Here is a 26,748-nt window from a genome sequence, read left to right as displayed (position 1 = left end):
AGATAGACCTGATATGTAAAACCACCCTGGATTTAATCAAAATAACAACAAACTAATAAGTTATTGTATCCAGATTTTAATAATAAACATTAGACAATAATAACTCACAATAATCCAATAAATACACACAACAAAGTCATTTAATCTAAATATAGTACACATTTACACTTCTTAGTAATAAATACAAAACATTTAGATTTATTACAAAAAATGCTGTATACAGGTTTAATTACCTTGAATTTCAGTAAAACATATCATACTAATATTTATACCCAGTGGCACTTTATATCTTCTCCGCATAAATTATGACCTAAAAATCTAAAAATAAACATTCTTGTGATTGGTAAAAAAAACAAAGGTTCAACCAATCAGAAAGCATGAAAATTTGAAAATATTTTAAATCAATCTTCAACCAATCCGAATGTGTGAAAATTTTAAATATCGTAAAATAAACTACAAAATGTAGAAATTATGAGTTTGTAATCTAACATGGTTTTCAAAGAAATATACATGAATGAATACATAGTACATGTATACAAAAACAAACCGCTTTGCTTATCCATAAAATGCATGAACACAGAATCATAGCCTTGCGGTTAAGCTTTTTTTTGGCTATATCCAGGAATAGACTCCGGGGCCTAAACCAGGAGAATATATGAGGTTCATTTTCTTACGCAAAATGTGGACATTTTCAATGTACATACCGTTTTCTGTCAAAGTTTAGTCATTGCATTACCGTGTATTTTTGTTGTTGTTTTCAGTTGACCTGTTCATGTATTATTCTATTATCACTAGTTGTCACAGTGTTACACAAGATCTGATAAAAGTACATGTATTATGACATTGACACTGTATATAACTTATAATAAATTCCCTATAATTCTGAAAAGCGTCTTTACTTGAAACAGTGTTGTGCACAAAATCAAGAAAAACATTATTTGCCAGGAATGTTCTGATACTCTCATTAATTCTTGACCTGCTGTAAATGAAAGATGATTAGCCTAACAAGCAAGGCAAGGTTGTTCTATCACACTATGATAAGCCTAACAAGCAAGGCTAGGCTACTCTATCACACTATGATTAGCCTAACAAGCAAGACCAGGCTACTCTATCACACTATGATTAGCCTAACAAGCAAGGCCAGGCTGTTTTATCACACAGTCTGACCAGGCTCTATAGTGTTGGCTGTCTACATTGACTTCCTCAAAATAGATAATAAACAGTTCCAAAAAACAGAAGCTGGACAAGTCAATTTATGAAATTCAGCAGGTAATGGGTTTATTAATTTTCCAAGTAAAATAGTGTTCCTACTTTATGCTGGAATTTGCACTTAAAAGCAAATTATTTGTCAGCATGTATGACAAATGTCTAAATGCTACTACAACAGAAAAATATTGTGGAAACTAGATGTTGAATAACATCTGGCAATGCCATAATTTGTACTACTATTACTACTTCAACTGACCAATAGGACTTTAAACATTTCAATTGTCTTTACCCTAAACCTGCGGCATTTGTGTAATATTATTTTCCTTGCTTAGAATATGGTAGAGTCCATTCAAATATTAAGGGATTGCAATACCAAATTACTATATAGCTGAGCTATCAACAGTATAGAAAGAGTTTGATCACACTGAATGGTTGACCGGGCTGGTCTGTCTCTATACAAATGGCAAAGTCTTATCTTTTTGGATTCAGCATTGGTAAGGGTTAAATTAAGATCCGTTATGACTGCAAGGCAGATTTAATGGAATACATTTCAAATGTTAGATACCATAGTCATGAATTATGAGTGACTTTGACATTATTTATGACCTTACAATATCTTATATCTGAGTTTTGTCAAATTGAAATCGCACTATTACTCGCAATTACCAACAATTTACACAAACATTTGACCTCGAAACATACATAAAGTTTGTTTATAAACAGAATATATCTTGTTCATATTGCTCTATAACTAATGTTATCATAATTTACTGAAATTTATTATCGTTTATACAACATTCATACATTTATTAAACTTAAAATTTTCGCTCACTATTATAGTGAAAAACTTCCTTCCTAGTTCATTTACATAATTATTTCTTATTATACAGATAAAGTATCCAAATATATATACCAATACATTATACATGTATATTAGAAGTTAAATATACAAATTTGAGAAAAAAAATGTTTTTAAGGACCCGTTTTTAAACATTAAAATGTCCATCCCTTCTCAACAGCATGTCAAAAACCATTATATCACTAAATTAGGTAGTATTCTTACTCTATGGTGACATGTTTATACATCTATGATCATTAAAGGGACTCCACTGAGGTTTCTTCACATGGCAGGACTGAATTTTTATTTTTTAATTTGTGTACAATATGATGAAGTTCTTGATAAAAAAATAACATGCAAAAATTTCAGATCATTCACTTACTCCATTTTTCTAAAATATACATTTTTTATTTTTTTTTACGGAAATGACACAAAAAAGAAAAGCCTTTAAACACTTTAAACTCATATGGAGCTGAGGATGGTACAAAATATCCATTTTCAGTTAAATTCGTTTGATATTTTTCTATCATCTTTTTTGCATATTCTCTGCTTTGAGTTCCCCAGTTGATCTATAAAAGAATTTCAGTTTTTTTTTGTTTTAGGCTTTTGGACCTCAGTGGAGTTCCTTTAAAATATTGACATTATAAGACTATATATGGATGAGCAAGCTGGCCTGACTATAATGGTGACATGAGTTTTTTTTATAAAATAACTAAAACAAGCACCCAAAAGTGTTTACACTACTTTCATAATTATACTGAACACAACCTTATCTTGAATAACACATTTCCTTACCAATAAATGTTCTAATAACATGATTCCTTAAATGTTCTAGTAACACTTTTCCTTATATAAATGACTTTTCTAGTAACAAGTTCCCTTTTTCTGCTCCAGTAACATTTTTCCTTAAATGAATTTCTGCTACAACTACATATTTCCTTAAATTAATAATCGTTCTAAGAAAGAATTACTGTTCTTGTAAAATGTTTTCTTCTCTTATGAGACATGTTTACTAAATGAATGACAGTTCCAGTACCACATTTTACTTTAATGAATGACTGTCGAATAACTTAAATGAGAGACTTCTTTAAAAGTCATGTAGTTAAATAAATTCCTCAATGACACATTTCCTAACCTTTATGTACACACACATTTTTTTAAATGAGTGACTTCATGTTTTTGAATAACAAGTTATACAAAGTAAATGTTGAAATAACATGCTTTAAAAATGCACGAATATTTGAGTAAAACTATTAATATGATCAATTTTTATACTAACAAAGTCATATTTAATATATTAGTATTATCATATAACAGATTATAATATGTATAATAGCTATAATTTAAATACAATCAATTTATTACAAAATCACCAAAACAAATATATCAGTGGTGCATCCTTTTAATATCTTGCAAATCATCTTATTAATGCAGTAACAGTTTAACTCCTATTAAATGTAAAAGGAGTTTAACATGTTACTGCATTAAGGTGACAAAATGATCCTCTTCTGCAAATGTTTGAATTCAAGTCTACAACTATTAATATGTTAACAAAAGTTTTAGATACAGTCAAGTTCTGGTAAAACAACTATGGCAGAGATTATTAATAAATTTAATAATGATGATAAAATCTTTGTACATGTATTATTTATTTGATAACCCGGGACAAAGTTACATGCTATGCTTCCTATGGACAGTAAAAAAAAATTGCAAAAAATTTGTTATCTTACTAAAAATTACCATATACATTTAAATTTTCTCATTAAAATCAGAAAACCTACTCAAGTCTAAAACAACAGATAAAATTTACAAACAAACTGATAGTAAGACAACATGTTCGACTATAGGGTATGTAAGTCTCGTCATGTGACTTGCGAGATTTCACGATATTTTGCACTTCCGGGTACAAACAAATATCAACAACATTGCTTATCTATATTGGGTAATACTTGTATGCCGGTGGGAAAGTAAAACTTATATGGAAAAGCAAATGATATGTGGAAATTGGCAGAGTTTTTTGTTTTGTAACGAAATGCAAATGGTTTCATCTTGTGAACAAGTATCAATGAAAGACAACTTCGTATAATCTTCAGGTGGGTGTGTCATTTCAAATTCAGTTTATCCCAATAAATGTTGTAATATTTTCATTTCCATGTAAATCTAATAAATTTGTTTTTTGATACAACATCATTCGCATCTGACACCAGACTGGTGAATTTGATTTTATCAATTTTCTATAGCGCTACCTGATTATCTCTCAGAAGTATATAATGTTTAGAAATTTCGGACAGCGCATATTTCGGATAAACGTTTCAATATGATTATCAGTGTGTTTTAGTTGAATATATTTTCTTCCAACTGAAAATATTATTTATTTATAATTATTATCTTTATAAAGCACAAACAGTCAATCTGTATATAACCAATTTAAATTGTCATAAAATTCAATGAAATATTTTGCTCCTGTAGATATTTTGACTGAGGACATTGGTGAGATGAAAGACGTCAGTATCCATTGTATATACACATGCATGGTCTGCTGTAAAATCGTTTTGGTAAGAAATATATACTTAAAGCTACTTAAACTACATTTATGAAAAATAAATATTATTGTATAACATATAATGTTCTCGTTTTTGTAAATAATTACAGTGTAGCTAAATAAACAAACAGTATGGCATATGTAGTTAATTCATGTTAAATACTGTTTAAAGTATTTTTCTCAAGTAAGTGGGTCATATTTTTTAGTTAAATCATGTTCAGTAAATGGTTAAAAGAACTTAGTCACTATCACATTTTTTAAAGATCAGTTGTCAAAGCAAATCTACAAAAACTAGGACACCAAGAAGTGTTTCTTCCTTTTCAACATTATTTTCTATTCATGACAATATGAAAATGATTGAAATTTATAGCTGACCAATTATTATTGCTTTCAACTCATGATAAATTTTCTTTATATACAGGTATGTGATTTCATGGTTGGATCTTGAGTACTTGTCATGGCTCTTGATTTATTTTGGAGTGTTCACCATCAGATTAGACCACCAGGCATAGTTGAAAGGAAATGTCCATACACAGTCTTGGAGTACATAGTGGTAGAGACATGGCAGTCCATTACAGATTTTGACTGAATTAAAGCTTCTTAAAGCTCCATGTCTTGTGTAAACTGTCTGACTGAATGTTTGTATTCTAATAAAAACTAAGGTTGAAGACACTTCAAAGATATATGTCAGTGTAAAAATGTTAAACAAAATATCTGTCTTTATTAGAAATAAATAACCTGTCTTTATTAGAAATAAATAACCTGTCATTTGTAACTTTGTATTAACTTAATTATTCAAAGATAATTTATCTTCTGCAAATGGCTGCCCAAAACAGTTTCAACCAGGCATCATGTAGTTTCAAAACAGTTAAGATAAATTTGTTATAAATAGACTTGTAAATTAACAGGAATGGTAAAAAGATAAATGTTCAGCATTAAAATGTTTCTATCTTGATTGAGTTTCATTTCATATTATCACCATGATCACTGCAATTGTAAAAGTAATGTAATCTTTAACCATTATTTAAATATCATAAAAATCATCTCAAAGAAAAACTTGTTTCTGAGGCAAGATGTGTAAAATTCCTTCCAGTTATAGCCTTTCACTGCTCTTAGAAAAGCCATGATTTGCATTGTACATGGCAGGTAGTAATACCAGAGTAAACAATATTAATGCAATTCATCTGTGTTGAGTATTCTGTAGCAAAACACTAGCTTGCTAGCCCTTGTAAGCCCAAGTCTCTCTCTTAATTGGAGAAGACTTGCAATTCTGCATTCCTTGAAGATTTTAGTATCAGAGGGGTAGTTATTACATACCATATACTTCTTTGGGTTTCAAATTACCTGTTTTATAATGTATTGAACCTGTTGACATTTGACCAAAAGTGAATTATCTATACAATACATGCAAAACTTAGGGTTTGCACTTGATACAAAACAATTACATCACTGATACATTAATATACCCATTGGAACTGTTTCAAAATTGTCAATGTTTCAAAAAAAACACCACACAATGCTTTTAACTTCTGTCCATGTACATATGTGTAAATGTAGTCATTGAAGAGCTGTCAAGAACTTTTCATCAATATTATTTAGATAGTGTCTGTTTCGATTTCAGGACAGACAAAATTCAAATGACATGCATAGTATTTAATATAGTCAATGCTTGCATATTCAAGCAATCTAGCCATTGCTGTTAGAGAATTAAAGTACACAGTGACACTTATTTTGCAGATGAACTCTTATGATCAAGCACTGCTATAAATATATGCCAAATAGTAGAAACAAAAAACAGTTCATAAGTTTAATAAACTTTTATTTTTACACAATTTATAGTGCACTGCTTAGCATATATATCACACTGATTTTCCAGTGGAAGAAAAACTTCAGGAAAGCACTTGGAATTATTATTAGTTATTTGGACAATGTAACTTTACACTGTGAATGTCTACTGATACAAGAATAAGAATATTTCCTTTTACAAATGTAAAGACTTTGAAAATTAACATGAACAAATTATCATAGAGTTATAAATCATATTCTAATTGAAAAATGTTCAGCTTGATATCAAAGCTTTGATTGCAAATTTGTGAGCTTATCAATGATTACCTCACAATATTAGTAGTAGATGATATATAATATTTTTGCTAATCTTTACTTCATAGTCATTTAATGTCCATAATGTCATATGACTATACTGTGATTCCATGAAAAAACCTTATCTCTGGTGTGTTATCAGCTTTGGTATATATAGAGTATCTAGTTTTAATACTTAAAACTGCAATGAAATGTGGATATTTTACTCTGTTTCTATCATTGTGAAATTAACATGTTAACAAGATCATAGTGTCAAACACCATAAAATCATACTCTTTATACATTAAGATTTTTGTGCTGGGTGTCATTCATCTTCTTCAGGAAAGTACATTTGACTATTCTCAATGGCTTATATTAAACTAATATTTCACTGTAACTGTGTGTTCTCTGATATCATTCTCAAATTAAGGAACTGGAAGATTGTAGTTGCAATAAAGGTCTTCATGGACAAACCCTCCTTCATCTTTTCCCTTTTTATCTGCAGAATGAAAAATCAATAAATATGTTGTTACAAGTGTAAGACACTAGAAATGATATTTACATTACATTAAATAAGCTGGTCATGATTGACAGAAAAATTTCATATTTGAAGTAAATAAACATTAAAGATAAACAACAACACATAATATATAACAGTCAAAAATATTGATCTTCTTGAATGTGAAACATGACTATTTTTAATGTTTTATTTACTTATCAATTATCATGCAGTGAAATCCAAAAGTTATTAAATTATAATACTATATTTTGATAATTGTTTATCTTTCCGATCTCAACTAAAAATTAATCAATTATTTTACATGTATTTACCTTTGATGTATAGATATTTCAGGATCATAGGCAGTGCAAACAGTTGATTAATGGTCCATATTGAACAACTGTATATTCTATACTTGTCATATACCTCCTTGTCTATACATCTGAAATGGTTTAATCAAATATTATATTTTTTAATTCAATCATAATTTGCTAGGTACCATATTAACATGTATATATAATTGAAAAAGGAACAAGAATAAAATGGAAGGGAAAAAATATCCGAATTACTGTGCAATGTCCGAATTTTGTATAACTTTAATATACACTAGAATTAAAGTGTTTCTCCATTGTTTATTTCAATAAGTTAAAATGGTTTGAATTAATTTCTCACATCAGTAGTTTTAAAACAATACTAAAAGCTAAACAACTAGAATTCACTACCTTGACAAAACATCCGAAACAATTGTCACTATCCGAAAATAAACTAGTTTTATTAAACTCTATAAATCCCTCGTTTTTCCGTCAGATAATTGACCTACCTGCATTTTTTGACCCGTGCTATCCATTCCTTCAAATCTGAAGAGGACCGAAACAAATTTAACTTCTATATCCCTCGAGTTCTTCGGGTTACCTATATGCGTAACGGTAAATAAGTCTGCCGATGTACCCGGAAGTGGTAAATCGAAAGTGAAAGTAAACGAGACTTACGGGCCCTATTCTCAAAGCTTGACATTAAGAAAAGGGGCATAACTCTTTAAAAAGTTTAACTCTGAGTTATGTGCCCCAGTGATCACCATGTTAAATAATCAAAGAGAATAAGTTTGTGAAGTTTTAACCTATTTCCATCAGGTTGTTATAAAGAATACTCATTTGCTCAAAGTAACTTAACCAAAGTGTTATTGCGTCTGCAACGCATACATGTACACCAATAAGGACGCCATGGCGAGTACAATAGCTCTTCCTTTTCTTTGAATATGGGAGCTAAAAATTGAAAAAAAAACACAAAAACATGACACTATGGAGGATGTCTCATTTTACTGAATGTATTGAGAGTATGATAACAAAGAGAGAGTGAAAAAATAAAACATGATGGACATTATTTATGTTTTTAGTTATAACAACATTAGCTCTAAATGTAAACAGGACATTACTGGTGGAGGAATACCTCAGGTGTACCTACATGCATTATTTTGGGTATGGCAAGCACCTGAACCAGTAAAGGTCTGTAAGCTAGCTGGATTACACAAATGAAAAAAAATATCATCACATCACATTATATCAAAAGAGATTTCTTTTTAATTCTTAACCTAGCATTCCTAAAATAATTTCAGAGACAGAGTGTGATGATGGACAATCCTGGATTAAACTAAATAAAGTATAATCCCTAAAAAATTAAATATGTCACAAATCATCATTTCAACACATCCAATAAAATGAGACCATAACATTCGCATACAAACAACTAAATGAACACATAAACATACACATCCATATAAAACATCAATATTATAGTTACAGTAAGTTATCACATGTGCATGTACTTAAAAATATACCTCCTACATATACACACTTTGTTGTCTTTTATAAATGTATCAAGCATTTTTACAGAACGCCAATACTGTATGTAGGTATATAGACAACAATGAAAACAACAAATCCTTATTACAATGGCTTGAACTGTTTTAATAAACATTTAAATCTCTGTTTGACTACTACCTCTGTATACGTATGTGATGCCATTATTTGCTTATCAACCAAACAGATTGCACAGAAAAATATGTAACTGTTTTAACCCTAATCATGGACTATTGTATAATTGTCAATTAAGATAAATTAAAGTATTGCCCTAATTAAGCCAAATAACAGACTTTTGCCCATCTTTTCCCACTTGACAAATTCATTTTATCCTTTTTATGGAAAGTTACAAAGTCTGTACAGACTGAATATTTGACAGTGCAAGCCATGATCAGATGTCATATATTGTCACCTTAATGAAGTAATGGATTAAGTTCTTCTAAATTAAATAGGAGTTAAACAGTAATTGTACTAGCCAGCTTATTTTGATATGGACTAGTTTCATGGGTAAAGTATGCTGCTGGCAGCTGTCCAAGCATTGAACTATGTGTCTAATGTATTACTTTACTTTTATTGTGGAAGTTTTTCATATTTTTTTACATTATGGATTCCCATTACACAATTTATCAATTAGTATTATCAAAGTAAAATGTATGCAAGCTAAATATGGTACTGAGTCAGAATTACATGATAAAACAAAATCAGGGATCTACTTTAAAACTTAAAGGAAAGCCACTTGAGATAAGAATGTCAAAAATAAATATTAAGAGCTTAAGAAGGCAGTCTGAAGGACAGCTAAATCCCCTTTCGCAGTGAACATGAATATGTACCTCTTAACATTTTACCAACCATGACCTTGATGTTGTGTCATGCATATCATAAGCACATTGTCTCACGATGAAGATTATTTGTGCCAAATTATTTAAAATCTTCCATAAAGTCAAAAAGTTATGGAGAACATATAACCTTGACCATGGGTGTAGCAACCTGGATGATGAGCTCTGCAGATTGTGTCATGGTGGGGATCATTTGTGCCAAGTAATTTTAAAACGTTTGAATTGTCACTAAGTTATAAAGCAAAATTTGATAAAAAGAGAACATCTAAAGTGTGTAAGTTCATGCTTAATTTATTGAATGAGTTGAATAAAGTTATATTACGCGAGCCTCTGGCGAGCAAAATATTATTTTATTCAATGTATTCAATAATATCAGTAATGAAACTGCATCGATACAATATTCTATTTATCACATACCCAAAACACACACTGTTTAAAGTGAAAAATACGCATTTATATTCATTGAGACACCTATTGTGTAATGCTAACATACACTGTGTTTGTATAACACAAATGACGTCACACCAGGCCACGCAATACCATTTTACAAGTCCAAAATTCGGCACAGGTATGTGATAAAACTTAATTTTTTATAACATATTTGTATCTCTTTACTAACCAAGGTCTGTTCTGGTACATTATTATTTGATTTATTATTTAAGCAATTAATGTGGTATATCAGAGCCTTTTGTTCTCTTAAAGGAAGTCCACTATGGTCCCAAAGCCTACATATGAATTTCTTTCATAGCATAACTGGGGTACTTAAAACAGAAAGATATGCAAATGACAAGAAATATACTAAGAAATTAAATGAAGATTATATATTAATGCTATGTTTTGCCCTATTTGAATGAAAAACATTGCAACACTTTTCAATTATTGGTCATTTTTCATTAGTAAAATAATTTTTTTGAAAAAATCAAGTGTGGGAGCCTGAAGTTTTTAATTATTGATCTAGACCTTCGGGAAATACAACATTATTTCTCCAAAAATTATTTTCAGTCCTGTCACGTAATGGCCTAAATGGAGAGTCTCTTTGTTCAACAATGAAGAGTTACAATTCGAAATATCTTTAATGATTCAACAAGATATGACTTTAAGCAATTATTGCTGGTATCTAGAATACATGTGAAGTAAGCCAAATCCATCATGTAGGGGAGCTCTATTTTCACTTATTATCTGATACAACTAAACTGGAATTCTCAAGCAATAAAGCCTGTTATTCTAATGAGTTGCACATGTATACATTGTTCATCACAACAGACAGCCTTGTTCTACTTATCCTGCAATATTCAGCATTATCTTGTGCTCAAAGCCAGGACACAACAACACTGAATTAGTTATATATCAATTGCATCATCTAAGATTTTTTTCTTGAATTCCTATATAAAAATCACTTATTTTTTCAAATTCTTAATGATTTGTTTACATATGTTCACAATAATTGCTGTCGGAATACAGGTTGTTGGTACATATGTCCTTAAATGGGCTGGGGACCACAGTCACTTGAACTGGGTACCATGTTTTGAGAATTCATTGATCCTATTGCTTGTATGCGACGGAACTACGTTCACATTATATGTAGAAATACTCTGTTGTGGTGGAACTACATTTTGCTGTGGATGTGGTTGTTGGGGTTGTGATTGGACTGCGTTATAAACAGTCTGCTGACCTGGTAAATTTTGTACACTGAAAATAAATAAAGGTCAAATTAGAATCTACAATTCATTATGTCAAAAGAGGGTTTGTCTGCAATACAATACATTAATGGCAAGTTTCTTGGAAAAACTATCAGCCGTCAACCTGCAATTCCTGCAACAATTTCACAAGAAAATATATTTGATCATATAGAGTTGTCCTCAACTATTCTATTAAGTCTTAGCCCCTCTATGTAAATTATATAATGTAACATACAGAAACATGAGAAATATTCACAAATATTTGTATCAATTTCAAACATTGTTTCCTGTCTTTCCTGACTCCTTGTCAGCTGATATTTTTTAACAAGTCTAACCTTTGCTAAACCTTGCTACAAATTATTATCCGATGAACCATTTAAACTAGATTAAGACAACAAACATGGACAAGACAACAAATTTGTTACTGCATTTGATTCTGTATATCTACTAATAAGTTTTCACCTCTAAAAAATAACTTAACTTTCGTAACTGACAAATATATCAGTTGAAAGTTCTGAGGCATACATACTTAAATGACATTAAAGTTTTCCTATTATAAGGCACAGTTACAGAAGTTTATGTATCAAAATAGTCAAATTGCATCACAAACAGAGAATAGAAGTTATAATAATGAGTTAATGACTAATTACTACCTATTTATTTTAGTTTTGACTACAGGCTGTTGTGTATGTCTGAGGTTGACCTTGACCTGGAATCATCTGACCTTGAGACATTTGTCCCATCTGTGCTATAGGGCCAATCTGACCTTGTACCATTAGACCTTGACCTTGGGTCATTTGTAGCATTTGACTCATTGCTGCTGATATATTATAAACCTTTACATACCTTTAATATTAACTGTATGTTTCACATGCACAATGTCATATGAATAAAATCAGTAAAATTGTTTTACATGACCTAGCCAATGTGAATTACATTAAAAACATTGATCAGAGATCCAACAACCAATCCATACTTGATCTTCTGACGTTTATTCCCTTTGTATATATACAATAAAGTAGGTATAAAACAATATTAACACCAACCTGTGGCATAGATCCAGGGGACATCGCCATGCTTGAAGCAGGGTTATATCCCGACATAGACTGTTTGTAAGCATATGGCATCGGTGTCTCCTTCATTAAGTTATGGTACATCTGCAACGCTTCTAACACCTTGGTGTTAATTCCACATAACTCAGCATGTCTCCTGCAAATTATTTAAAGGAATAAAATTAAAGAATAGTCTTTAAATTAAAAGGACGTCTCCTGAAACAAGTGTTTAAGGTTAAGGACTTCAAATTACCTGCCTCTCATCATCATTTGTTCGAACCCTGTCAAAGACTTTCACCTTAGAAAATTACCCAACAAGTACAAAAAGGGTCAGTGGTTCACAAGCCTAAAATAATGCAAGAAAGGGCATCTGAGATATTTCTCCATCAATAAAGCTAGAAAGTCCCCATTTAAGTTTAAGTTAAACATTGTTGCTGTAACTTGAAACACAGAGAAACAGTATTGCTTCTTGTACTTTAAATATATTTGAGTTGACAGAACAAGAAAATTATTGTCCCAGTAACGGCTAGGCAGGGATATTTGAATTCTGGATTTTCTTAAACTCATGGTTAATGGCTTAATGCCCTGTCATGCAGAGACTATAAGACGATTATTATAGCTAATTCCCCATGCAATGAGTGATTAATATATATTTAGATGCCAAAACAAAACTATCAAACTTCCATGGCAATACTGATATAAACACACAAGGTAAGATCCCTACTCAGTTGCCCAACTATCATCTGTTGCACTGCCCAAAGCATGGGAACACCAATGTTAGAATTGACTTGTAGTATATTAAATACAATATAAAGACATACTTATCAATCTTTTCCAGTTCTGCATCTATAAGTGGACCCATTGCTTTACATTGTTCTAGAAAACAAAACAAAGTTGAAAGAGTATTTCCTTCATACTGGATGGCACAAATCCAACTGAGCTTGGATGCTGATAAAAACCTTAACATGTTCAACAATTTAAATAAGGTCCTTTAAATCTCTAGGCAGAATTAATACTTACATGAAAGGCCAATTATGCCTCAGAAATGCTATCAATCTTATTTCTCAAAAACTTTTACGAGGGTTGTCCCAAAATGTCGTAGACTATATTATTTTCTCTTCAACCTGACGTCATAACTTAATAAAATTTACCAGATATCTTTCTTGGTCATTTGTTAATTTACCTACTTAAAATCAATAGCCAAAATATATGGTAACGCTTTTTATCAGGGTTTTATATTTAACAGTACAACATACCCGGGGCACGATAAAATATTAGTCAGTGTTGAGAGCATGCTTCTTAAAATAATGCCTTTAACTTCTAGCATAATAATAATTATGTGAAATACATTCATGTGGAATTACGTCATTCATTTTTACGTCATATCATCAACAGACGTTTATGTAACGTTAATTTGAAAAAAGTATGTACTAGCATAATACGTAACAGAAGTGCTATTTTGAAAATGCCCAAAATGGCGAAGTCAGATGAAAATGCGGCGCAACGCAATGCCATTGAATACTGTGTTAAGTTGAAGAAGCGTCCAACGTTAATTGACAACATGGAGAACATTATATTTTATCAAGATAATGCACCTTGCCATAGATCTCAGAAGACACAGATTAAACTTGATGTGATAGGTTTTCAGAGACTTCTTTGACTGAAATAATGACGCCCTAAGACTTTGCACTGTTTCCTTATTAGAAATCACAATATCGAGGTCACAGGTTAGAAAACTTCAGCGAACTCCGCCAGGAAACTCAACTCTGCGAGTGTTGAGTACATTGAAGCAGGACTGTTTTGAAAACGTTTATGATAAATGGGTCGCCCAACACTGATAGTGCAACTCGAAACACGGTGAATACTTTGAAAAACATTTTTAAAAATCTTATAACGTCATGACGTTTATGACGGCGTGCGCCGGGTATGTATAGGTAGCATTCTTTAAATTTTGATAACTTGGTCAATTTTGGAGGTATTTTGATTTTATTTCGCATAGACACACATAAAAGGTGTATTGACTTTTCCGAAGCTGGAGGTTTCTATTGTATTATAATTGATTGAGTAACAGACTTTGTCTACGATATTTTGGTCTCTTGTTACAGATTCCACAAGAAAACTCATAAGCTATAGTCATGAACTTTGAAATTGAAATTTTACTAAATACTAAAAGAGTCATCATTTATATTTCACGAGTAAGTAAGTAAGTAGGTATGTAGGTATGTAGGTAAGCAGGCAGGCAGGCAGGCAGGCAGGCAGACAGGCAAGCAAGTAAGTAAGTAATTTAGTAAGTAAGTAATTTAGTAACGACTTTATTTAATGAGGCAACACAGTTGGGCAAGCCCAGTCTTCCCTGTGAGCCTTAACAATGTACAAAACAATTTATAAAATACAATACATCAATAAGAGATAAAATAATGACACAAGTTGAGTTCATTATTATACATTCAACATTGAAATATGTGAGATCAACCTTAAACAAAATAACAAGAAAAAAAAGACATGAGTTAATAATATATACATACATTCAACATTGAATTAGATGTTATCAAAAGTGAAAATTAACATATATATAAAACATACATATTTAAACCAATATAAATCGGACAAAAGGCATAATCGATCATCGAAAATAATCGAACAACCCTTTTTTTGATCAATCATCGATTATATAATCGAAGAATTGACAATAACAAAGTGAATATGTACAATGTACATATCATGCTTTAATATTTAAAGAATTCCATTAATATTCTATTTTTTGTAATTACCATTTTATCTACTGAAATTAACTAGTTAAAAGATATACCATGCTCATCCTTGAGTAAAATATTTTAATCAAATAAATTCATTAAAATCTATGAAATTATCATGTCTCAATTCGGATAAAGGAATGAACTATGCATGGGAATGCGTACCCTATTACAGGGACAAGTAAAGTTGGTCCTTTCTTAACAAAACAAATGATACTATATATTGATATTGTGACCACCTAAAGTGTGTAGAATAAGTTTATACATAACATATTTTCTTTGTGTGAAGTCAAAACATGTTTATTTTATATTTACAAAGAGACTGTGTGGCAATTGTTAAAATTTTCTAATGTCAAATTTCAGCATAGTATATCTTTAAACTAGAATGTCTCACTGTTAACTATTAACTCCATGGTCCCCAGTAATAAACAGTATGCTAGCCTTTATGATTTGAATGAAAATTATTGTGTCAACCGAAGCTGGCTTTAATTTATAGAGTGTTGTTATAATACAGTGAGTTGCTTAAAAAATAAAATACCGATAATTGATTATTAAACTTATAATCGAGCATCACAAAATTGTCATATAAACGATCAATTTTGGATTATACTCGATTATCGTTTAATCCCTAATAAAAACTAATATTTACATAGCATCTAAGCAGAGGTTTCCACCAGAGTACCACCATGTTAAGTATGTTTTTTAGAATTGTGCAAGACTGTTTGATTGACTGATACGTAATGGTAAATTGTTCCAGATTTTAGGCCCAGTGTATGCAATAGCTTTTCTGCAAAATTCTAATCTAGGTTTGGGTATATGTAGTGTCTGTTGAATGTGTGATCTTAGAGTTGTGTGATTTGTATGTGAAAATAAATCAGACATATAATGTGGCAATCGATTGTTAAGGGATTTGTAAACAAGAATTGCCTTTTTACAATGTATGCGGTCATGTATTTTTAACCAATTCAATTCATGAAACAATATATCTGAGGGTGTGTAAATGTCTTTGTCAAGTATAATGAAATTTGTATATGGTGTTCAGTAATTCATCATTACAATTTCCCCAAATAGTGCAGTGGCAATATGTATGCATTATAAAAAAACTATTCTCATCTGTTTGTTTAGGTACTGTTTAATACGAATTAGAAGATACAGTAAAGAATTGCATTTTTTAATCAGCTGTTCAATTTGACAGTTCCATGATAATCTATGCTCCACATGAATTCCTAGTAATTTTTCAGAGTTAGTAAATTCAATGTCATTTTCCTGCATTTTCAAAATGTAGTCATTGTTTGATTGCTTGTCACTTCTTTTTATCACTTAAGTACTATGTCAAATAAAATCGAATCATTTTTTGTTACCAACACCATGTGTATATCTTCCTGCAGCAGTGTAATATCATTTATATTTCACAGACAAGTACAGAATCAATAAATTCTGGTCATATACATTTCCATGATGAAATACATTTATTATTTCACTAAGAAGTATATCAATAGCTTCAAAAAGTAACTTTTCCATAGTAATAGATCTAGTCAAATATCACATATACTTCAAAATTTAAAAAAAAACAACAATTTATCAAATCAATACCTTCCAACTGTAACATTTCCATGGTGTCCGGTCGTGTTTCTCCAGTGGGGTCAGCACTCTGTATCTGCTGCAGCATTTCATCTATCTTTGACTGAAATAATGACAATTTTTCTTTCAAGATGGATTATGAAATTAATAATTGTATGTAAAGTTACAAGTTATGATATTAACATTTTTGATGAACTTAGAAATATGCTCTCTTATAATAACAAACTGTGATCGAAAATCAATCAGTCTGAGAATAATAATGCTTGTTTGTTTTGTTTTGTTTTAAGGAATATTACGCTGAAAAACAGGAAAGGTGATTTTGGCTAACCTCAGGTGTTACAAACTAAAACAACACTAGAGGTCAAAACCACCTTATCTGCTAGAGCTAAGAGAATCCAGTAATTTGAACCAATTTTGTCACCTCTTATGATAACGCATGGATATACAGTTGGTGTAATTCTGATTTTTCAACCCTGAAAGGCAGCATCTCAGCCACAAGGGGAAAACTTGATTTTCGTTTTTACCATAATAAATTGTCAAAATGACTGAGCTATGGTATCTCTATTTTTACAATTCAATTTGCAGCTGTTCTGGGGCCTCAATCATGTCAATCGTCTTTACTTGAACTTCTTCACTAAACTCTACCTTCCGTTTTGCTATACAAATATATAGAATAAATACATGTAATAAGATTAACATTTAAGCTAGAATATTATGACTTTGCTTACATCATAATATCCGGTATTCTTCAAGTCCAATATCATATTGGCCATTAGTTCAGATAGAACATAAGATATTTCCAACTTGCCGGTTTAGGTTAACCATTATTCATTTTGTAAGTGATGAAAAGGGCCATAACTTGGTGCAAATGGAAACCATAATTCTGTAACTTGCCCAGATCATATACTTTGTATGGATTAGTAAGTGTGTAAATTATGAAGCCATTGGTACAGGTAGAACTTAAGAAAAATCCAACTTGCCGTTCTAGGTTAACCTCGTACGGACGTTCCAACATTTTGGGTTTAGGGGCTATTTTCTTTGTTATTTTCTTTGTTTTCTTAAGGGCTACTAAACCCTTTGATCACGGAATGAACCTATTGTTCTCTTTTGTTCTCTTTACTGTTATATAGCCCCTTAACCCAAAATGTTTGCTCGGACAGACAGACGGACGGACGGTTCAATTACTATATGCCCGGGGGCATAAAAAATGTTTACCAAATTTCGGGGAAAGCAATAATACACTGCAAGGACATTTTATAAAATATTGCCGTATTTTGCCAATGTTTTCATTTTTGAATATTTAACTTATTCTCACAAACTATAATATACTATGAATTATCGCATGATTTGGAACTTTTCCTTTGTTCTTATAACCCATTATACTCAGTACACTTCAATGAGCATTTCAAAACTGTATTGATATATAACAATACAGTTTTTTCATTGATTCATATAGGAAAAAACTCGACTGTTATATATCGGTCGAGTTTTTTTCGCACCTTGTATATATCAATACAGTTTTTTCATAGAGGCTCCAATGGGGCAGTGGTAACGACCATTCCCAGTAGCAAAAAAAAAAATAAAATGAAATCAATAAAATAAAATAAATATATAAATACAATGAAAAATATAAACAAAGATAATTAATGAAATGAAATTTACTCTCATTTAATCAAAAGGTACATCCGCTGAATGAATTATTTCCACTGAAAAAAGCCCTTTAATCTTGAATCAATCTTGGTAACAGTATACAATCCGCCTCTAATATTGGATGTCTTTTGTATATTTTTTTGCGGCAGCGAAAACAACTTGAAAAAACTGCCTTATCATAAATAACTGTAATGTAGCTAACGATTAATTTATTTATTGTTTCTATACAAAAAAATGGAAACATTATGCCATTGCGATAAAACAGTTATAGTATATGAAACTCGTTAGTTACGGGGGTATAACACTGGCTGGGGCGACATCTCGGGATGTTTCTGCAAAAAAAATTGTCTCGGCCTCACGGCCTCGCCATTTTTTAGCAGAAACACCCCTTGATGTCGCCCCAGCCAGTGTTATACCCTCGTAACTAATTCGTTTCATATACTATAACTATTACGTATTTTGCCTTAATATTATAATCTGCTGAATATTAATCATTTAGTTGGAAAATAAGCATGTAACATTATAAAATAGAAATAAGTTATCATAACGTTAATGTAGTGCGAAATTTTAAAGGAGCCCATTTGCATGTCAATGTCTTTAAATAACAATTATTATACTCTTTTAAAGCAGCAGGCCTCCAGATTCATGCTAACTTTTATGAAAATTTGAAAATGTGTTTAAATGTAGTGTTTAGTGAAATAACCAAACGGAAGCAATATGCAAATTATCTATGGCACTTACAGCCCACGTAAATTATGAAAAAGAGGACAAAATATGCAAAAATTGCCCTTACTGCGTTAGTAACGCAGTAGAAATATAATTATAAATACTGAAAATTCAGTCATTAGTCGTATAAAAAACATGTAAATTATTACTTAAATCTTGAATATTTTTACTTTTCCTAAAATCTTAGTACATTTTTCTCAAATTTGCTTTTATTGAAATATTTTCGCTCATCTGGAGGCATTCAGTTTTAAAATCATATATATAAATAAACACAAAACATACACAATGTAGTATATAAAACATATAAAACAGTATGTTAGTAAGTTCAACTTGATAAAATCAGAAGTATGATTAAAGTTATGCTATCAAATAATAACAATGTTATAATATTGTTAATATATTCTGGAAAATAAAGTGATAAACAGAGACAAGCAAAATAAACTATAAAAAAGGTAACTTAAAAATGCCTCATATCATTGAGTTCTAAGCTATCACGATGTCTTTATATAAATCTGTGAAGCACAAAACTGTTAACTTTAGTTGTCAAAAACCTGTTAGTTGTCATTCATTGAATGATTCTTGCAAATTCGAAAGCAGATCTGCCCATGGGTTTCATTTGCGGTACTTGTAAAATACATTGGAAAAATAATTATCCTGAAAGTTCACTTTCAAATGCATTTGCTAAGAAATCAAAAACAGACCAGATAAAAGATGGATTTTAAACCAACACATCAAAAATTACATTGTAACATTAACATAATCATTTTGTCTATAAAAAAAGGTTTATGTATCTGTAAATTCAAATAATAAAAAATCTAAAAATTATCAGATGCAAACTTTGTCTGTTTTTACAAGAGTAAAATTGAATATAAACAAGAGGGTAACGCTCAACGCTGGTACTTCATTGAAGTACGAGGGGCATATTTATACGACTATATATTCAAAAAGTGTCGGCTTACGTCAGTTACCAGTTACTTTCCACGTGGATTTAATACAACTGAAATATATCCTGCTTGGGCCAGTTAAAGGAGCTATTTTTTTCTTAAGTCTTGCCCCGCCTTTCTGTATTTTATAGATATAGAAGCAAGATTTTACCATAGGAACTCGAGAACGGGACCCATATTACGGCGCATATTTTCGATCGTGTTACGGTTTTTAAAAACGATTCTGCTACATCTAAATATCTTATAGTATTATCCGAGTATATGGCCTCAAAAAAGATATTATCAGTTGAACCCATTATGTAACTTTTAAAACTGGTCAAATTTTACGGTATTATAAAAATATACTGTAAATTTGACTGATTTTTAAATTAGCAGATTATATTAAATTGAGATTATATAATTAAAGACCACCCACTCGCATAATATAAAAAGATATTCAAAGGTCGGACAAACAATATGTAAAGCCAGTACGGATTCGGATTTATGCGTCGCAATATGCGGTCCTGTTCCAGAGTTCCTATGGATTTAACATTATCGCAAGAAAATTTTCGCGCCATTCAACGACATTTAACGTTGAATTTGTCTCATGCTCAAACTTTCTCATACTTTAATCATCTCGTGCGAACCAAAATGTAAAAGTTTTCGCGACGAATAACCTCATGTCTCTTTCGAGAACTGTAACTCATTTACAGTACCAGTGTCTATAGTATAAGTTCTTCGAAAAAGAATGTTAAATCTCGCTATTTATCTATTAAGAAGAGCCAGTGCGCTCGACTATTCTAAGTGCTTGATAATAAACCAAGAGCCTGAATAATATAGATATTTTCTAAGTTCAAAGGGGCCATAGTTCTGTCAAAATTCACAATTACAATAACTCTCCCAATTTTACGAATAGTCGAGCGTAAACAAGAGATTTAGTCAATCTTAAATTGTAAACTGCCTCAAACAGGACACCATAGAAACCTTAAGAAAGTTTTAGCGAACTTGATAGCGCAACTTATGAGTAAATTCAGTTTTGTCGAGAAATGAAATTCAATAAATTTGATGGCCATTTTCAGGAACATAGTTACTGTTGATTTTAGCATTGACGTAACTAACAGTTGTTCGTTGTATGATGATAAAACGTTATATTTTTTGTATATCGTTTGACATACTATAAAAAAACAACATCAACAGGACCTTTACTTGTCCCAGGCCCCCATCCACAAAAATCATCGGTCATATACAGCTGAACATTGCAATCTAAGCATGTGAATAAGGAAACTTACCAGATTTGGGGTCCAAAACGTTATCCATATAACATTGACGTAAACATGTTCAGAGACGGTTTCAATGCTGAATGATATAAATGATCTCTCAGTTCGAGGCAGCCATTTTAACATTGTTTATCATGACTGTCCGATTGAAATAAGTGCACGAAAATTCCGTGCGAATACAATTTTCCTACACCTTTCACTGCTCACAGCTTTAAGGCCATGCAAATATTTTTTTTTATAGTTTTATATATTCAACATGAACATATATTTAATTTCAATTAGATCTATTTATAATTAAATGTGTTCATTAATTTATCTGTTTTAAACTTAAACGTTGTATAAGTCAGATACAGTTACTCGTATTTTCTTCAAAAGTGTCTTCTTACAGACGTAAAGAAGACAGTTGGCTAGGACAAACAACAATTTACAACGGCTTCGCCTCGGACAATTTGTTGTTTATCCTAGCAAACTGTCTTTTTACGTCTGTAAGAATACACTTTTGAAGAAAATATCCTGACCTGTCTCCTTGCGACTTATTGTAAAATCCACACATCAAATCTTGCCTTCGCCGGTTGAAAACCCGTAGTGCCGTCGGAAGCGCTCTCTACCAGTGTATAAACAGTATAACAAAAGAACAGTTAAAAAATGCCTTTTTCGGAATGGAACCTGAGGCCGGAAAAAGTGTGTAGTCCATAGTGAATACTTTGAAGGACTCTACTAATTATTTTTCACAGGTATGACTTATTTATAAAAATGCGCCGCCGTTACCACTAATCAAATTCAAGTAAACTGACCAAAACTAGAATTCATCACTTTATATTTTTGCTCTCTTTATGTCAATTAAATACTGAACTGTTTTTGAAACGATTGGAATACAGCTAATGTTGTCTTTGTTTATGCTTTCAGAAGCAGAGTTAAATTCTTCTTTAAGAACCAATTTATTTATTTAACTTCTCTTTCATTGTTATTTCAATCTTTTCACGTGCAGATCTGTTAGAGCCGTCTCCATGGTCGAGGGGTTATAGTTGATGACTTCTTATCCAGTTACCTCTCTGGCGTGGAGATGCTTTGCTAGTTTAGCGCGGAGGAAGGTAGTCTAGTATTGGTGTAACTCTCCAGGAACGATGGTTAGGAAACTACCCGCATATATGACTGAAATACTGTTTGGAAAAGGAGTAAAATGAAACAAACAAACAAACAAAACAAAAACAGGTGTTAGTTCTCATACTTGTCTGTGAAGTCAAATTTGGAGTAGGATGTTTGTCAGATTTATCAATCTCTGCACTGTAATAAAATTGGTTCTTCATGTATATTTATCCTTCAAAACATTTATTTTTTGCAACCTAAAATATTAAGTGTATAAACAAAATATACTACATAAAATTCAATAAGGAATTACACATTTATACGCTACAATTTTCATCAGTTATGTCACCAATATTTTAAAGACATTCTTCTAGAAATGTACTATATTGTCAAGTGAAAGTTAAATGAACTATAAATTTCTAAACAAATATAAGGGAATGTTAGCATAATGATGTCCGCCTCTCAAGCAAGGTATAGTGGGTTTAATCACATTACAACACATACAACATGAAATATATACAAACGATTAACATACATGATTATGACAAATGTGCATTTATGTATAATTAAACAGACATAATAAAAATCAAGTTAAATAGTTTCATATACATGTATAAGCTTCTATATTATTATATTTCTATATGATTATATTATCATTATATCAGAGGTTATCATAGAGCAATAAGTGTTTAAGCGTAACAATAAAAACATATAAATATACTTATTTATATATTTCATATTTCAATTTTATACTGACAATGCAATGTAATTATATCAGGTTAAAATGCCTCAGTATTCACACGTCTTACCGAAACGAAATATAAGCTATGTAAATTAGCCAATACCGCTTAAATATTTTCTGTCATTTGAAGTACTTGTGCTTATTTAGATAAAACGTTTAGTTATCAAAATAAACTAAACAATCGTATATGAATTTACATGCACTTTGTATGAGTTCTTTTTTGAGAAATTCATCTATGCAATATATATCCAAAACACGAGGATTTAAGTTAGTTCTTAAAAACTTTCATAAAGTTATGGAGTTCACGACTATTTTGTCTTTCAACACTATTAAGGAAAGTTGTTCGAGCCTTTTTAAGTGAAATACAATTTGAGATTACATGGAGATTTAGGTCACTTGTTTAAGAACCACACTTCTTGCATGTTTTTACATCACTTTGCTTTGCTTCAACAACAACTTTAGCAGTACATAACGCATGTTTATTGAATTTAGAGAGTCGGAATTTCTGGCTTATATCGGTATGTAAAACTTTGAAGCGCACAAAATTATCATCGCTACTTATTAATTAGCATCTTTCTTGCCAATGCTGTGTATGATATTTGCATATAGCGTTCCATTGTAACTTGTTAGGAAATATTGCTGTTTGTAATAATTTCAATTTTCAATAATACGGAAAAGGTTATTATTTCTTAGAATTCTACAGACGTCAGGTATATATCCGCTTTGTCCACTGAACGGTCTGTTTGCATATACTGAAATTAAATGTTTTTTCTTGTCAATAAAGTTGAAAGCATTGTACAGAGTTTCTGCAGAAAATTAAGCTTTCGTTTGTCAATTTCTGCTATAGCAGGTAACCACCCCAGCATGCTTAGAGCCATATCAGTTCTTCTTGGAAAGTTTTGAATGCATTTGGCAGCGAACCGGAATAACCTTTCCATCTTAAGGATATCAGTGTCTGTCAAATCATTCCATAGTTCTGCTCCATAAAAGGCAGTTGGAAATGAAACTTTTTTCACTAAAGAGGCTAAAACTAAGGGATTCACGTCACCAGGAGTCTTTAAAGCACGATTGCGTGTATGATCTTGAATGCCTTATTAAACTTTCACATTAAAACAAACCATGTTTAATATAGGATTTATTCTGCAATTTTTTCATATTTTGAAAACCAATACCACATGATCTAGAGGTTTTGCAGCAAAATTCAACGTTAACGTATAAATAAAACCACATCACGTAATTTCGAATTGTCTCCACAAGTTTTTCATGAAACTGAATTCACAGATTAGATAGTCTGCATGTTGAACGATAGTCATTGAATTCTAACCAGTCTTCCAGGTCTCGAAAAAAGTATAACATCGCTGATACTATAAAACGTGATCTGAAAGTTTCATATTATTAAAAGCGCGCAACGTAGTCTCGAAGTTCCAAATTGTTTGATTTCGCACATTATTAAACGTGGTGTATGCAGTAAGAAATAGAAGTCACGTGGTTGAATTTTGAATATGAATTAGAAAAAGAGCTATCACTTGACTTTATTTGGAATGTGCAGTGACAAAAAAACAAAACATTTTTCTAAATTCTTGATGGTTCTACTCTGTTTAATTTGACTGTTAGTTTGTTTCTTTGATTTGATTTGTTTGTCATATTGACGCTGTAAATGTCATGTGACGACTTTCCAGATTTTAAGGTGGAGGAAAACTTCATGTGTCTCCCTGTGCATCATTTCAGACACAAGCGGACACTGGAGTAGACCAACTGACCTTCCATAAACTAGCAGAATAGCTTTGAAAGAGTGGAAAATAAGTGATTTGAGGTCGGCGACCTGCAAGTGAGAGCAGATAATGTTGTACTTTTAAAATGAATACAGTTACTGAAGACTTTAGAGTTAATGAGCAACATTCTGTATTTTTCAATTCATTTTTTTGAAGGGATATTAAGTCTTAGAAATAGATTTCTTCTTTAGAAAGGGCAAAGATGTGTTTTATATCTTTTGATAAAAGATTTAGATTTTGTGTAACGCTTATCATTTAGATAAGTTTTGCTGAAAGTGAAATAATTTTTGAAGAAGTAGCGCAATGAAACCTAAGTTGAATTTTGAATTTTATACAAAATATTTAATCACTTTAACTGTACTGAATGCCAAAATACAAAAGAAGCAAAAGATGGTTGAGGTATGTGACCAATGGATTACTGTTAAGAAGCTGTAACCGGACACAAAACGAACGGCTTTTGGAAATAAAGTTTATATCATTTTTGCCGGCTTGATCTATTCCTTTAATTTAAGAGGCTCGGTTAACCATTATACCCCGGTCACATATTTACGGAATACGCCAACGGAAGAGCCACGAATTAATTCTGGCACCGTCCGTAGCTACCCGTTCTGGTCAGTAGCTCTCCGTATTGTAACCGTAATCAATCGTAGAAGTCCTTGTATATCCGTAGCGATCCTTGACAATTTTTGAACATGCGCAAAAATTTGCTACGGAAAAATCAACCGTAGCGTATCCCTACTAGTCCTTATTTAACCGTACTGATACGTACCGGTCCGTACGAAAACCGTTCTTGTCCGTACTGATTCGTAGGCTTAAACTTGTCAAGGATTTCCACGGTTTGGTACGGAGAACTACGTATTTGTACGGTTACCCTACGTAAAAGCTACAGTTTTAATACGAATTAATACGGCATTGTCACGGAAAGCTCCACGATCGTAATACGTTGTACTACGGAGAGGCAGTGATTAGCACGGTCTTATACGGTTTATTGCGTTACAACACGAAATGGTACAGAATGGTACGGTCCACCACTGTTTAAGCACATATCACACAGAACACACGGCTTATACGGTTGGCCACCCGTGTAAACCGTACATACAACCGAACTAACCGTGAGTATTACCGAGTTACACTCGGGCCATTCGAGTGTATCCGTGCAAGCCGTGTAAATTTTTTAAAACTTTTAAAAAATCTGGTACGGATGTAATGTCCGTGTATGATCGTGTAAACGACCGTGCAAGACCGTAAGAAACCGTGTTAGACCGTATGATACCGCATATACAACCGTATTTGAAGTCCACTCCACGAGTGAGCCCAACCGTACCAAGAACGTATATAAATCGTACGGAATCGTTCGAGACCGTCCCCAAGTCCTACACCCAACACCCGATTATCATCCGAATGTCACACGATCAAGGTACGATTCACTCGAGTGCAAACCCGGTTTCATACGATCACCATACGACCAATACGGCTCAAGTTCGAATTGTACATGGCAGACACGGTATAGTACGGGTATACAGGGACTCACTCGGGCTCGCACGGTCTTACACGGCCTCTACGTCAGCATGAAGTGTACAACGAAAACCACAACTACCTACTGCGACCCTCAACTGCTAGATCTACTCAGAGTACTTGCTGCATCATA

General features: G+C 31.7%; 1 protein-coding gene and 2 long non-coding RNA genes across 3 annotated transcripts; 1 reads left to right on the top strand and 2 right to left on the bottom strand.

Moving 5' to 3' along the window:
• Positions 1–3,885: 3,885 nt before the first annotated feature.
• LOC132725527 (uncharacterized) lies at positions 3,886–5,544 on the top strand. The gene is made up of 3 exons (XR_009625067.1): positions 3,886–4,140; positions 4,517–4,602; positions 5,011–5,544. It is a non-coding gene; the product is annotated as an uncharacterized LOC132725527 (long non-coding RNA).
• Positions 5,545–6,391: 847 nt separating this feature from the next.
• On the bottom strand, positions 6,392–8,170 carry LOC132725526 (uncharacterized). The gene is made up of 3 exons (XR_009625066.1): positions 7,988–8,170; positions 7,500–7,609; positions 6,392–7,167 (listed from the first exon to the last, which is right to left on the bottom strand). It is a non-coding gene; the product is annotated as an uncharacterized LOC132725526 (long non-coding RNA).
• A 1,649-nt stretch (positions 8,171–9,819) lies between these two features.
• LOC132725528 (signal transducing adapter molecule 2-like) lies at positions 9,820–17,023 on the bottom strand. Its single transcript, XM_060710662.1, has 4 exons — positions 16,937–17,023; positions 13,412–13,466; positions 12,585–12,747; positions 9,820–11,548 (listed from the first exon to the last, which is right to left on the bottom strand). Exons 1-4 carry the CDS (start codon positions 17,010–17,012, stop codon positions 11,513–11,515), a joined length of 330 nt encoding a protein of 109 aa, XP_060566645.1. The 5' UTR covers positions 17,013–17,023; the 3' UTR covers positions 9,820–11,512.
• Between the last annotated feature and the right edge of the window lie 9,725 nt (positions 17,024–26,748).

The sequence above is a fragment of the Ruditapes philippinarum genome, unplaced genomic scaffold (genome assembly GCF_026571515.1).
Source record: "Ruditapes philippinarum isolate M1 unplaced genomic scaffold, ASM2657151v2 ctg10734_1_1_1_1, whole genome shotgun sequence".
Taxonomy (NCBI): Eukaryota; Metazoa; Mollusca; class Bivalvia; order Venerida; family Veneridae; genus Ruditapes; species Ruditapes philippinarum.
The sequence above is the reverse complement of the archived record's forward strand: the minus strand, read 5'-3'. Positions and strand labels throughout refer to the sequence as shown.